General features: G+C 42.8%; 1 protein-coding gene across 1 annotated transcript; it reads left to right on the forward strand.

Moving 5' to 3' along the window:
• Positions 1–9,594: 9,594 nt before the first annotated feature.
• On the forward strand, positions 9,595–13,933 carry cldn7b (claudin 7b). The gene is made up of 4 exons (XM_023829337.1): positions 9,595–10,162; positions 12,511–12,675; positions 12,793–12,877; positions 13,002–13,933. The coding sequence occupies exons 1-4, from the start codon at positions 9,940–9,942 to the stop codon at positions 13,162–13,164; spliced, it is 636 nt and encodes a 211-aa protein (XP_023685105.1). The 5' UTR covers positions 9,595–9,939; the 3' UTR covers positions 13,165–13,933.
• The last annotated feature ends 1,645 nt before the right edge of the window (positions 13,934–15,578 follow it).

Genomic DNA, 15,578 nt, shown 5'->3' on the forward strand with positions numbered 1-15,578 from the left:
AAGCTGTGATTACTTTTACTCCAAGATAGACAATATATTGAGAAACATGAATACCTGCACACATATTCACAATGTGGCTCAAAGATTATCCTCATGTCCAAAGGTGGACATTTGCTGTTAGTCGCTGCTGCCCATGTTCTGTTGTTCTCATGTCAGGGTGTAACTCTTGGTTGGCATGTTGGACACCCGGAGCTGACGGTCATGTGAGAACACTACTGCTTCACAGGACAGGAAAGGCTGCTGAATGACAGGTAAATGCCACATGTGACTGGAAGAGAGACATCATCAAGTGTGACAGTCCACTTGTTCCCGGACCATCTAATTAATCCCTGCCAAATTCTGCTGAAGTTAATATGCTTTATTAGACAAAGAGAGAGTCTTTGATTTGATTGTCTGGTGTTATTCATTCCTCAAATATATAACTGACCTCAAGAAGCTATGATCACATACCTGTCTTCTAGAAACCTTTAGACACCAGTCCTCATTACATGGGCTTATTTTTACATACATTACATCCCATCATTACAAACCTGTCTTTTTCTCTTGTGTCTGGACATGAGAGGTAACCATGAGATGAACGTTTTACACAGCAATTCACTACTCCAGAAGCTCAAATGATTTCGGCTCTCATAAAACGTCTTTCAAAAACAAAGGAAAAAAAACCTTCCTTTTTATTTCACTTGCATTAAAAAAAATTAATAGAACACAAAAAAATCATATTCAAGGTGGTTTGCAGATTAAGGGAATGAGGTATTTCCTGTTATCTATAGAAAGGAATGAAGAAAGAAGGCGTAGAAGCGGGGCACAGAGCTGGGAGTGTGGGAACCAAGCAAGTAATTAGATACAGAAAGAGCAAAAGTGCTTAAATTTGTGCATTAGAGCACATGGTGTGTGAGGACTCATACAGTGAAGGAGTGATGCCAGCATTAAGCCGTAATAAATAAAACAAATATATTTGTATGATTCTAACCCCAGTAGACTGATAGATCTCTAGTCACACAAGGCTGGCTGTGTTCAGTTTTAGTTTGGTTATGTTTATTTTTACAAAGTGCACTTCCCAACATATTGGCCCCAAGGCACGTAAGACAGATTTAAAAACAACTAACAATGGATGTGAACAAAACAGCAGTTATGGCGTGATGGAAGTGAAAATCTCAGTAGAAGAATACAAAATGGAGTGTGTGTGAGTACGAGAGAGAGAGACCATGTATATATCACAATCTGATAAAACCTGATATTTTGACTTTGTGGGGACATTCTTTTGCTCCCACAAGGGGAAACTCAGTTTTATTATAAAATTTGTGAATGCAGCCAAAAAAACTAAAATAACCAAATGGCTTGTATTTTGTTTGATTACATCTGGTTAATGTTAGGGCTGGGTGGGGGTTAAGGCTGTCATTGCTGGGATTAGGATTATGCCCATAGACATTAATTGGACAATTAATGGACCACACAAAGATTTTGTGTTATGTTGTGTGTGTTGTGTGTGTGTGTGTGTGTGTGCGCGCGCATGTGTGCATCTGTGTGAGAATTAGTACCTTCAGTTAGGCAATGCAGCTTCATGCATTGTTTATGCAGCATACAATGAACAGTGGATCGTAAGGTGTAACACTGCATGTGTCTGTGTGAGTTTAGGGGTCAATAACACACAGCATCATCATCAAGTACTTCATTCTGACTGTATGTGTGTTGATGTGAGCTCTGGGGTCACTGACATACAAGGACACGCTACAGATGCTTCATTATGACTGTGTGTGTGTGTCCATGTGAACAGAGAGACACTAATCAGACCAGGTAACAGCTAGCTGGTCCTCAGCAACCACTGAGACAAGATCTCCTCCCAAAACCGGCTGTAACTGAGTTAACAGCAGATTACAGAAGTTATTCTAACTGCTGGCGTGGTAAACTATCTTCAGGCTAAACTCAACTTCTCAATGCAATTAACTTTCAAATCAGGAAATATTAAACATTGGGGAGGTCATTAAAAATGTATCAAAAAGATGAATAGCAGTAATTATTTCCTCTCCCAGAGGTGCCACTTAAAGCAGAGATAAGCCTGTGATATATCCCAGTTAAATGACAGATTTTCATACTGGTTCAGCTGTGCAACATATTGACTGCTACTTTATTTTTTGCCTATTTTCTCACATTGAAGACAGACATGACCACATCTGCCGCCTTTAGCGAAACCTTTCTTTCAAAATATCTTAGAACAGTTAAAATTTCTTAAAAGAAAACAAATAGGTTTCTATAGGTTTTATCTATAACAAGTAAGCCATACTTTAAGAAAACTAGGTTCACAGACTGCTGAAATGGTGACTCAGGAGGCCCTGATTTCCGTACTAATTCAGAAACAGTGTTGTGTTAATTGTACTAACTGTACTAAGCACGTAACGTGTCTCCCTCTGCTGATGTAACCCCTCACCCTGTTCTGGCCCTGCAGATGCTGAACTGGCATAAGGCTGAGCTATTCTCTGCTAGCCTAGATTGTAAATGTGCTTAACCTTCACGGCAAGCTGAGCGGGAGCGGGGGCGGGGGTAGGGGCGGGGGGGGGGTATGGGGGGTGCTGGCTGTCTTCTCCCAAGGGACTCATTGATCAATGTCAGAGGGTGTGGCCTTGCACTCAACATTACGCTTTGAGGGAGGGGGATTCTTTGGCGAGGGGTGGTGATCTCTCCCTTTCCCTAGTACGTCCCCCACGAGTCGTCTTATGGGGACACCGTTCACGCAGACGTAACCTAGGCACGCTTGCACACACTTTCCCTAGAACATCCAATGTTATTCTGTCTCGCTGTGCCAGTCGGTGATTTGCATCATCTCACTCCGCCTTCTGCGGTGTCTTACTGATGTCCCATGCAGGGAAAGTTGATGAGGTCAGTTGTCTCTGACCCAGAACGCAAGACCCAAGACACTGTGCTGACCTTTTCTTTTCCACTGCATCATTTCTAACCGGTGTTGGGAATTTGATCTCTCAGTACAGTTTTCTCCTCAGGCACGTTATAAATTCTTCATTCTTTGATGTTAAAATTTTGTTTCAAACAGGCATTTTGAAGACTAGCACAAATACTAGGACAGTGTTTCTCAAACCAGTCCTTGGGGACCCCCAGAGGTCCACGTTTTTGCTCCAGCCCAGCTCTCTAACGGGAGCAAAAACGTGGACTGTCTAGCAGGGGGCTGGAAGGGAGCAAAAACATAGACTGTCTGGCAGGGAGCTGGAAGGGAGCAAAAACGTGGACTGTCTGGCAGAGAGCTGGAAGGGAGCAAAAACGTGGACTGTCTGGCAGGGAGCTGGAAGGAGCAAAACAAAGACCGACTGGGGGTCCCTGAGGACCGGGTTGAGAAACACTGCAATAGGACATCAGGTTGGCCCCTGGAGTGCAGATCTGACCAGCATTTCCTAAAGTCAAACTTGCATCAGAGGCTTATTTTATTAAGAAACTGGTCGTGATTAAATCTGAGCCCACAGAGGCAGGCCGAGTCACAGTGACAAGCAAAATCAAAGTAAAATTCAGAGTCACAGCAGCATGCAAAATCACATGCATAGTGGGGGTTCCCACATAATCTTAAGTGGACATTAACCAGTAAACACTTTACTTCAGGGGCCACAAATGCTTAGCAATAACTCAGTTACTACTGAAGTACAAATCATGAACAGATATTGTAGATCCTTGAGATAAAAGATGCATCATGATTCATTAATAATAAACATGAGATCAGTATTTCATTATTCAATACTTGTTCCTTCAGTAGTTCACGAAGATTTGCAGAATTAACAGATATAGTAACAAATATATAGTGACTGCTTCAGATAAAAGATGTCCCAATTCATTAATGATGAACGAACATGTGATCAGTATGTAACTAAGACTTAGTTTGTGGTTAATTAACACATAACTAAGAGCATATATTATTTGTAGCCCCTCAAATAAAGTGTTTCCCATTAACCTATAGAACACTGTAACCGAGCCTTACATTGTGAGCGAGTGATCATATGGAAATGTTTCCTACTCTGCCGTACAGTCAGATTTCCTGATAGGGAAACAGCCTCATGTTAAGACTACATGTTAACTGGGCTGTTTTGTCAGACCCGACATTAACTAAGCTGGACTGCAGCGATTCAATTCTCTGTCACAAGCTGTTACATCGGGTCTCCTTTTCCCAGAAGTGAATAGTTCAGGTCCAGAAAGTAAAAATCCAGACCAAGATTTTGTTTCAACCAACTAATTGAGTGCTACAGTATGTGAATGTGACACTTTATACTCAACTGGTTGGTTGAAATGAAATATCAGTCTGGATTTTTACTTTCTAGTCCTAAACTATCCACCTCTACCTATCTCTGTCATGTTGTGTAAGCTCTGCATTTGCACAATGTCATCAAACATCTCAATATGGTTGAATTACATAGTTAAGGATCTTATTGAGCCCTGTCAGCTTGAAGCAGCCTGCCATGTTCCTGGGCTCAAACCATCTGTTCATGACTGACAGGCCTAAGTATGACACACACCTATGAACCCCCCACCAGAGAAGCTCAAGTGATGCCAAACTATCAGTTTCCTTGCCATGATTCAATCTTCATCTTCTGTCCACACCAAAAAAAAATCCTTCCCAATTTATTTTTGTTTTTTGCCATGAAACTACTCGGTTCAACTGTACCTTTCCTTCTGAGGTCACAGGTCAGCTGTATTCACCAGAAGACAGAAATATATTATGCTATGAATGGGGAAGAGGATTACTCTCTCTGGAGAATTTCAGCCCTGTTCTCTGTGAATGCACTTGTCTGTGTAAAATCCAAAATTACACCTCTAGGCATTTTCGTTCATTTTGTATTTATGAGGCTTTTGTGGTAAGTACTCTGTCATAATTGGTATTAGCAAAGCCCCCCATCCACAAGTCAAAAAATAGCACCATGGTGCCCCCTGGTGACAGCACACAAAAAACACAACCATGTTTTACAATGGTCCTTGGCACGATTAACAGATTATTTTGTCACATGAAAAACACAACCACGTTCTACCTTAACTCACACTTAGGTCAGAGTTTGTGATTATGCTTATGTAGACAAATCAGGGCCCCAACAATAATAATAACTCAAGGTATCATGTGCTGTTACTTCATGTGGCGCCTTAGTCTCAGTTGCTGAGGCAATGCTATTCAAAGAGACCCAGCTATCAGCAACATACATTCCTATAGGAACAAGGATGGCAATATGGTACGTCTGTCAATGCTCAGTGCAAGGTGATTTGTAAATATACATAGAATGAATTAATATTCATATACAAATGGATGGATTCCATTTATTGTAGGTCCTGACATATGGCTTACTTATACTCACACAATACTTCCATTAACTTCAAATGCCCCTTGGCTGGACTCAGTCATGCAGAACAAAACAACAGGCAGTGTCAGTTATTAGCCACAAGGGGCAAAGTTATGGTTTTAACTGCATTCACACACCGAGCCCAGCACGCAGTGCATACGATACCATAAAAAACGATCACTTATCATCATCGCAAACCGATAAAATGTACAAAGCACTATGAGATGGAATACGTTTTATCTAGCAAAGCCACAATAAGAAGCCAAGGGCTGAGCTTCGAATGACATTTACAGTGTATTTCATTTCCTCTATTGGAAACCATTGTGTGTTTGCAATCAAAGCAGATCTGTGCCTAAATGTAGACAAGATGAGATGTTCAGGCTGTCAAAGGCAAACAGGACTAATGAGGCTGGACTAGGCTGACCATGCTTCTGGCTGTAGGGAAATGGGCTCTTTCACGTCAGATGAGAAAACCGTCAACTGTGTTTGGCAGTGGGTGTGATTACCTGCTCCTCTGGTCTCCCTGCCTCTTTTTTTGGTTACATGTGCATTTGTGCGTGTCAGAGAGAGAATTACAGAGAAACAGACGCAGATGCATAGCTACTGTGAAAGAGACAGAGACAATCTTTTCTTACAAGAAACTCTGTTGACATTTGAAGAAAAACATTGAAGCTTTTTAATTTGCTTCTCTGTGGGCCAGGTAAGGACAGAACTAAAGTTTATTCTCCCGCCAAAACCTGGGCCTAATAATCTTCTCTGTCAGGGAGGCTTTAGGGTTAACATAAGATACGCATGTTTTTAACCTGGACGTCGCCCATACAGTTACGCCATCAGTATGTCTTCTGCTGCACTGCACTCATTCTCTGCTTATCACCTGCAGATTTAACGTGTTGGGGGAGAAAAGGCCGAATCAGGGGAACTTCCGTTTTTTTCCAAATATCACTTCTTATATCCATTTTCATTTGACTTATTTAGATTACAAACTGTCATTTTCCCCCCTGTATCCACAGAAATGACTCGTTTGCTGCTACATTTGTAAACCAGCATTTTAAATCGATCATGTACTTAAACACAGTCTTACCTGTTGCTTATAATAAGCACCAGGTTTGGAACACATTCATGAAAACAGAGATCGAATTTATCGACAGCATCGACGGCAAAAGCCGCCGTGCCTTAGCAATTTGCCGTGCTTCCCTGAATATTTACAAGTTCTTGCCGGCAGATACTTGCAGTGCCCTCTTCCTCAGTTGCCTTTGTGCCCTATTGTGTATGTTTAGATCATAATAAAGTCAATAAACTTATGAAATCAAGAACAAGTTCTTCCGTCTTTTACTTCTCTGTCGCCATGTCCATGATATGTGGGTTGATAAGCGCATTCCATAATTTTACGTTAGTCACGCCTCCATGGTTAAATTATATCAGAGCGGCTATTCTAGCCGATGCTTACCTCAATCCGAAACATAGCAACATGTTCATAGAATAGGGAGGGTGAAAAGGTTTAGAAGTTCTTTTGAAAGTGAGGCTGTATTGTGGGTATTTTTGGCACGTGAACAATCATCGATTTACATCGACAAATACATGTTAAGGACCTGTTATAAGGCCACAAAGTTCCAATTAAAATGCCTACGAAAGATCGGGTGAAAAAAGAAAGCAGGCTGAGATGACGGCCGCTGCTTCTAAGACCCAGAAAATAACCACATTTTTTAGGTAATTTCGCTGGTTATGCATGTCTTTCCCAATCATACCGCATCTATTGTTATGGAAATTATCTGTCATTACTTGACGTTGTAATAATTTATAATAGACTGTAATAATTCATAGAAGATTGAAATTATTGATACCAGATGTGCATTGGATTTTAGTGAAAACGGAGAAGGAGTTAGAGCATAAACTGTACTGTCCTGCAGTTGCTGTCACGGGACAGTTCGTAGTGGCTCGCGGAAGTGTTGCGGGACAGTTCGTAGTGGCTCGCGGCACTGGGCGGGACAGTTCGTAGTGGCTCGCGTCACTGGGCGGGACAGTTAGCGAGTGGCTCGCGACAGTGTTTGAGTGTCTCGGGGCAGTGTTTGAGTGGCTAGGGGCAGTTGGCGAGTGTTAGTTAGTTGGCTTGAATATGGTCACTCATGCATTATTTTGAAGTTCTGTTAGTCATGTTAGTGTTCAATGTCTCAGTAAAAAAAATGTTCATTAAATTAAAGTTTTTATCACTGACAATAGCTGGTTCTGTTTTTTTTTCATAAAACACTTCGTCATTACTGAGTAGGTGAATGAAGGCAACAGCATCTTTTTTCAATACCTAGTCTAACACTATTTCACAGGGTGCTAATGCATTTATTGCCCTTGAAAATGTCAGAATGCTAAATATTTCATGCGTCCGGCTATATACCTTTTTGCCTCAGTGCCCTGGCCAGTAATTCTTGATTGCCTTGGTGCCCTCCTATATTTGAGGGGATAAAAGGCAAACATTGCTGTGCCCCCCGAACAAAGTAATTCTGCCCCTGTGAAAAGATCATTTCTTTTGGGATTTTGTGTTGAAAATGTTTTCGTTACTTCCTTGTAAATGTCCAACTTGGGTAGTCTGGGGTGACAGAAATTCTGTTCACCACGTCTTGCCTCGATTAACCCTTTTGAAGCAGCGGTGCCTGCTCTTGCTGCAGCTTAAAGTACAATTAGAAAAGAATCCTGTCCCTCTCACCTCTCAGCTTATACCTTCACTTGTACAGTTTACATGTTCCTTATTTACCAACCAGGGAGTGGTGGACAGTTGCTTCTAGATGCTCTTCATACAGTCACATGTTCACACTTCTATGTCAGCTTGGGTGTTTCATTGCTTGTAAATCACCTCATGCTGCTTTGTGATTCCTGTTCCTGTTTATACAACTGCATGTATACCAAGAACATTAGGATTCCTGGCATTCGAACCTCAGCACAGCTCCACATACACAGTGTCACTTTGTGCAGTGCCTCCTTCGACCAGCACACAACCAGAAACCGCAGCTGAGGATTTCAGGCGTTCCCTTTCAAGATTAGCTGGCTTAGATGCTGGTTTCTGGACAGTGGTTACCCCAGCTGTGACACATAAAAACCAATAGATTTTCACCGACACAGTGAGAATGGTGCATAATATCCAGAAATAAACATAGCTGCACGCCCAGACAAAACACAAGGTCTAAAGATACTTGTATGTTTGAGACAAAACAGCGCAGGGCTGAAAAATTCAAATGTTTGAAAAGAAGAATAACGGAAGAACTATATTTTCATTGCAGTGAAATTAGACTCATCTATGATAGATTTTCAGTGCGCAAGTAACTTTAATTACCCAATGAATGATGGATTAAATGCCTAAAGGTGGCTCTTTAAGGTCCTGTTCCTTTTTCCACAATGGTGAAGACAAGACAGCCATCTGAGAGCATCTGAAATGTGATTAGCACCAAGTATAAGGATACTAAAGGCCACCTCGAAAAATCTTGGCATCCCTGTTTCAATTATTTTCAACTTCATGAAGAACTTTGCTGCATGGTAGGAAGAGGGAAATTGATCAGAGAAGCCTTTGGACTGGAAAAAACACCACGTTCAACATCCACAGGCATCTGGCCTGATACTCAGGTTTTCAAACTCTGACACTCTCACGAGAAATCTATATTATGGCAAATCTATATTATTCCATTATAAACCTAATCTTAACTACATAAAAAGCGTTGGGGTAGTTTGCAAATACCGTAGACTATTTAGAAAGTCATAAAACTGTTACATGGTGTAAATGCGTGTACATATGTGTGCAGACTTCTCTCGAATTGAAAATTTCACTCCAGCCAGCTGACCAGAGTTGGCAACGCAGTGTACATGATATATAAAATTATTTAAGGATGGGAATAACGTCGACCATACTGTAAATATGTTGTTTGTTTTTTTTTTAGGGGGGGGTGGCTACGCTGGCGACGTAGAAGTTGTTTTGCTTTTGATTGGTTTGGATGCATGACAACGCATGAGATGGCAAAATGAGCTGAAAACATGGGTCTCACCGGTAAACAGTGCAATTTGACACCTCTGTGTGTATATATATGTGTATATCTTTTAGTTTAAAACTTTCGTTTAAAAGAGCAGGGATTCCAGAAGCCGTTAAAAGTCGCCTAACTTAATATTATGTTTGTGAGTCATGTACATCATGACAACCTGGCCGGTGACATCACGAAACTGTGCAAATGTGCGAGACCGGGAGAGAAACTGGACAGAAACTGCGCGCTCCCCTCCCCCTTCCGGGAGCGCTCTTAAAACGCGCTCCCGTACCACTCTCATTACGTACTCAGGTGCGGCTGGAAGGCACAGGTGCGCAGTTGGTTTAGCGTTACCTCCACGAACGGCTGTGTACTTTTCCCCAAGAAAATTTAACGTAAATTTATTGAAAAGGGTAGTGCTGTTTTTTAAATCGAACAGGTATACAGAGGTATCAGGACAAAAGGTCCTCTGTGAAGATTTGTGGGACTTTTTTTTTTGTCAAAGGGAACTTTTTTTCTTTTTACGCTTCTTCAGTCGTCTAGTTTAAATCGCTCCTAGAGCTTTTCTGAAGGTCCGTCAAGACTTGAAGTAACACTAAACGTGTTTCTGGAGTGAAGGAGTAAAAATGGCCAACTCGGGGCTGCAGCTCTTGGGTTTCGCTCTAGCGCTTCTTGGCGTTATCGGCCTTATTATCGGGACCATTCTGCCTCAGTGGAAGATGTCCGCCTACGTTGGGGACAATATCATCACGGCCGTGGCCATGTACCAGGGATTGTGGATGTCCTGTGCCTTCCAAAGCACCGGGCAGATGCAGTGCAAAGTGTACGACTCCATGCTACAACTTGATGGTAAGTGATTTTAACTCTTAATGTATTTTATTTATTTTTGAAATGGTGCGGTGAATTGACGTTTAACATGATGTAATGTGGAGTTTGGCTTTTCAAAAGTGAAAATCATTTGCGTTACCTGACCGGGGTCATCCTGCTTGTGCATAAACGAGGGGTGTGGTGAGGGAGGAGCTTTTCTCTTCGTCGGGCAGCCGTTCTCACCTAGTTAGGTGTCCACTGCAGAACTATAGTTACCTGGTTAGAGAACCGAAAGAGTATCCTCAGTCAGCCACGACTGTCAATTAATTTGTGTCCCCTTTCCAATCCATCAACTGGGTCCATGATCTCGGTGAGACTGATGAACAATGGCTCACCTTGCGTGTCCGCACCTTTTCGGCCACTGTGTGCTAATGCGCATGCGTACGTTTTTCTTTGTAACCGGTTTGCTCTCATTCTCAGTTTGCCTTTTATTTGGAAACCGTTGTTTGGACATGACTATCTTTTCAGAAACTGAAGCAGTTATACTGCTGTTTAACTTGATCTGTTATTATGAAATGAGGTTTGGTGAGTAGTTCTGGGAATTTCCACAGCAGGCCTGGCTACCTGGAGAGAGCATGTGTGTTATGGCATCATCGTCCGCCATGGTTACCCCTCCCCTCCCTGGGATTAGTGATTCCCCAAAGTCTCTGCTTGTTTTTGTACTTTGAATAAATCTGAAGGTCTTGTTTGAAATTGGTATTTCCCCAGTGAAGTGAAATGTTGTCTTTGTGCTGTGGTTTTAAAATGTCATTCTTGGCTCCAAGGTTTTGAGCTTTGCTCCATTATGCATGATTACTTTTTCAAAGTGGCACATCTGCAGGTGTCAGGGGCTGACTATAAAAGGTAAACGTAGACGCACTGTAGATGACCTGTGTACTATTATGTAGACTAGTGTGCATGTGGACCTGTGTACTATTATGGTGAGGAGTTACAGTTCTGCGTTACTACATTTGGGTGCGGTATTTCATAAGAGAAACATGCCAGGAAAACATGATCATATTTTATTCCCAGCAGTTTTTTTTTTTCTTACAAGTTCCATGTAACAAGTGACTCCCATGATGTGTGTGTGGACCATTGGGTGCGGTCTGTTTGCTGCGGCACTGCTAAATTTTGCATGAATGCCTATGCAACAGTGGGGTAGCCTCATCCTTGACTCCTGAGACTTCCTTGGGTACTTTTGGCTTTTACCTTCTGTTCTGATATAAACAAACCAGACCAGTAGTAGATAAAGCTGTTTGACTTGTGCAGCAAAGTATGTTATCGTGGTTTTATCTCTATGCATATATGAGTTTTGTGAGCCAAGCCTGATAGCAACATTATAATTGTGTACATACATCAGTCCAAGAGGGGGTTATTATAATTTACTGAACTGCTTCGCCTGCTGAGTTGTCCCTGTTGAATATGCAGATATTTTGAGTCATTCAGAGGAACATAGACTTGAGGAACAGTGTCTGGCCATTTCTATGTACTGACAAACTTTTCCAGTACTTGGTGAATTGTCAATGATCTCAAGGTTACTTGGGGGGGGGGGAGGGGGGGTGGTCAAGGTCTCCATGGAGAACCAGGCAGGGGATCAGAAACTACAACCCAGACTGTGTAGCACCTTCTAGAATGAATGTGTGTGAAATAAAGCTTCTTGGTTTTAGTGGGGGAGGTCTAATTACATTAGGTGGATCTCCACATGCACTATGAAAAATCCATGGATACTGGGTGGGCAGAATGGTTCCTGCATACTTTAAAAAAAAAAAAAAAAAAAAAAGTCACCACCTGATCCATCTACAATGGCTGCTGCTTCCGGAACCTGCCCCCATCCTTCCGATAAAGACCTCTTGCCCATCCCAGTCTTCTCAGGAAGGACAAAACAGGTTCTCCTTTTTGATGCTAGTGAAACATGATCCTTTAGCTCCTACAACGTCCCTTTACCGGTCTGACCGGTTCCATTCACTGGGGGAAGAAGGGGAGTATTCACTCATGCAGAGGAGTGTCTAGCTAGAACCAGTTTGTGGGCCAGTAAGTGGAAGTGATATCGTGATTTGCATGGCATGTGGTTTGAGACGTCCGCAAACCCAGGAGTCATAGACGATCAGTATTTACGTAAACCCCAGTTTAAAAAAATAATAATTCTAAGCCTCTTAAACTGTGTGTGTACTGTATAAATAGCTGGAACAAATTACGACTGAAGAATGCGAGAACTTACCGTCATTATTACCAAGCCAAATGCCCCCCCCCCCCCCCCCCATGTCTTGGAATGTGACATAAGGGTTTTGATGCAACTTTTCTTCCCCCCGGGTGGCTGTTAATCTTGACGACGACATGATTTCCCTCCCCAGGAGCCCTGCAGGCCACCCGTGCCCTAATGGTTGTGGGCATCCTCTTGTCCGTTGTGGGTCTGGGAGCAGCCGCAATGGGCATGAAGTGCACAAACTGTGGAGGGGATGACAAAATTCGCAAGGGACGCATCGCCATGACGGGTGGTATCATCATCCTCTTGGGGGGTAAGTTTCAGAACTAAGGAGCCCAGTTTACTACTTTGCAACTTGCACCCAACACAAATGTTTACCCGCTGGCATTTTTAATGGAGTGTCGCTCCTGCTCTCCCCCCCCTGCTTTAGCTTTAGCCGCTGTAGTGGCCTGTTCATGGTTTGCAAACAACATCATCAAAGATTTCTACAACCCTTTCACCCCAGTTAACACAAAGTAAGTATCATGACCTTTTGGACATTTCATTTCTGAATTAAAATTGCAAAATGTTGCATTTTCATTTTTCTTGATAATGGGTTTCCGGATTCCTTTGACGTTGCCTCTTGCATTCCTTTTGCAGATATGAGTTTGGAGCTGCCATCTTTGTTGCTTGGGCTGGGGCCTTCCTGGACCTGCTGGGGGGTGGCATGCTGGCTGCCTCCTGTCCCAGGGGGCGGCCCAAACAATCCAAATATCCTGTGAAATCTACCCGCCCCCCCAGTAGCAGCAAAGAGTATGTGTGAATACCTGCAAGTTGCTATATGTGGAATCCACAGTTGTCCTTCAGTCTCATTTAGCCTGTGTATAATTCCCCCCCTCCCCCCATCAGTTGTTTCCCCCTCTTTTTTGACTTCGCTGGATCTCTGGGGCACTTTTTGAAAGGACAAATGCCCAATGTCCTTTCACAACAGACTAAAGTGGTCTTAACCACTGAGGGGCCTTCTTGTTTTAGTGAATCACGGCACCTCGGGTGTCTCGCACACCAGTACTCCTTTCGTACAGGGCCACTGAGCTTCTGAACCACTTTTGTGCTTAATGCATAACTATGCCACAATCATTTACTAATGGTAAATCCCTCACCTCTCACTGCAGGAGTGAGTCTACTTCAATATCCCTCAGCCAAAGCTTATTTCTGACAGTTTCTTTGTTTACTCCATCCTACTTCCCATTGTGACTTTTTAGTGTCTAGTAAGTGCTATTTCATACCCTTGTGGCATTTTATTGTATAGTTCCAAAAAACAAAAAATGCTGGTCACCATTGGATTGGTTTGAGTCCCCCACAAGTTTCCCTTCCTGTCCCTGTATGGCTGCACTCCGACATGCTTAAGGCACCTGAGCAATACCAAGATGAGTGCTGACCCAGCACTCTTATCTTGCTGGGTTGTCCGATGCAGCTGTGCCAGCTGGGAGACCATTTTACCCATTATCTCCAGTATGTTTTTATGGGGATTATGCCATTTTATTTTTTTTTTAATTATTGTGAAGTTTTAAATAAAAGTTTTAATGCACTGATCAAGTCTGAATTGCTTGTTGGTTTTGCCCTGTGTGTTTCTATGGGGGTGGAAATAAAAACATGCTTTTCAGGGTTTGTTTTATGGTGATCAAACCTGGTCAGTGTCAATGTATAACCACTGATTTGGTTGAATGAAGGAGCATGTTCTCAAGAGAAGCTTATCACACCAGTTTCATTTATCCGTGCCTTAAAACAAGGCACGTCCAATACAGTGTGTATGAAGGGTGAATGAAACCTTTTTAAAATGATTAAATACAATCGACACAATGGTACACGAGACTGGACAAAACGTAAATATTTTGGCTCAAATTCACTGAACTGCTGCCATCTGGTGACTATTTGAGGTACTGCGCTTGGCATAATATTAGAAAAATTAAAATGAGTGGTATTGTAAGCTTACAGTGGATGAAAGCATTTGCTTCTAGAATTATGTAATTACAATAGTGTACATGCACAGACATTTTAGTGTGCGACTAGCATGAAATGTGCAAACTTACCTAAACTTATGGCAACGTGTACGAGTGCATAATATAGTGCATTGCAACAGTGCATATCTGGAAGAAGTGCTTAATTTTAAATGTTGCCATGCAGTAGAAGGGAGTTTAGTCCTTTTTCTTGACATAAGACACAAATGTGTTTCGAATTGGACTGCTGTTAGCGGCTGTGTCCAACATTCTGTTGACTCAGTGCTTGATCTGCAATCTAAGATATTTTACTCATCTGCACTACGTGGGTTTAAACAATGTGATTCTCTATAGATGTATGACCACTTCTAAGGTGAACTCCTCTCTTTCGTCTTTGGGGTCACCCCACACGGGCACAGGCTGTGCTGTTGAAAGTGACCTCATGCTGCCATCTGTGGTGTTCCTTTCCATGCCTGCTTTGCTTGTTTCAGAACAATACTTCTCTGAAAATAGAATTCTGACGGGAGGCAGACAGGGGGCCGGCTGGTGTTTTGAGGGGCCCCAAACCGCCCAACCCATCCAGAAGTGCGCTAAGCTACAGGTACCGCGCATGCGAAGATCATGCAAGGACGGTCCGTTTAACAGGCTCTGCTTGGCCTCTGCCATCTTCAGTCCACCAGTCAGACTACAGGTGAGAGGTTAAACAACGACTGGAAGTGATCCGTTATTGTTCATGATGTCATCCAAGTCCTCATCTTCTATGACCACTGAAAACAGATATGCCAAAAAAAACACTGTACCTCCTCTCTGGTTTACCAGCCTTACTGTATTATACCAAATAAATCAGAACTTTGTTAAATTGTAGATGACTTAACAAACGTCTCAGGTTCAACTTTAATTGCCATTTGCTATTGTGTGTGTGTCACCTCTACATGTGTGTCACCTCTACTATGTATGCTGGGACAAGCGCACTCACCTCTCTTGGACCGTCCAATTTGCCCCAGCTTGGGGGCCCTCTGGCCTAGTCTTCGCTGGGGAGAATCGAAACTCTGGGAGTTGCCACTGAATCCGACGCCCATCGTTTGCACTCGAGCCGGGTCCAGACGGCCAGGACTGGGATGGGAGGGAGCAGTAGCCGGTAGCAGCTCCGGTATGCCCGACAAGCCGTGCAGCTCTCGCGCGGCTCGTGCACTTCCTCCGTCCTTGTCTCGCGCTTCTTCCTCCTCGCTTTTCATGAGAG

The sequence above is a fragment of the Paramormyrops kingsleyae genome, chromosome 18 (genome assembly GCF_048594095.1).
Source record: "Paramormyrops kingsleyae isolate MSU_618 chromosome 18, PKINGS_0.4, whole genome shotgun sequence".
Lineage (NCBI taxonomy): Eukaryota > Metazoa > Chordata > Actinopteri > Osteoglossiformes > Mormyridae > Paramormyrops > Paramormyrops kingsleyae.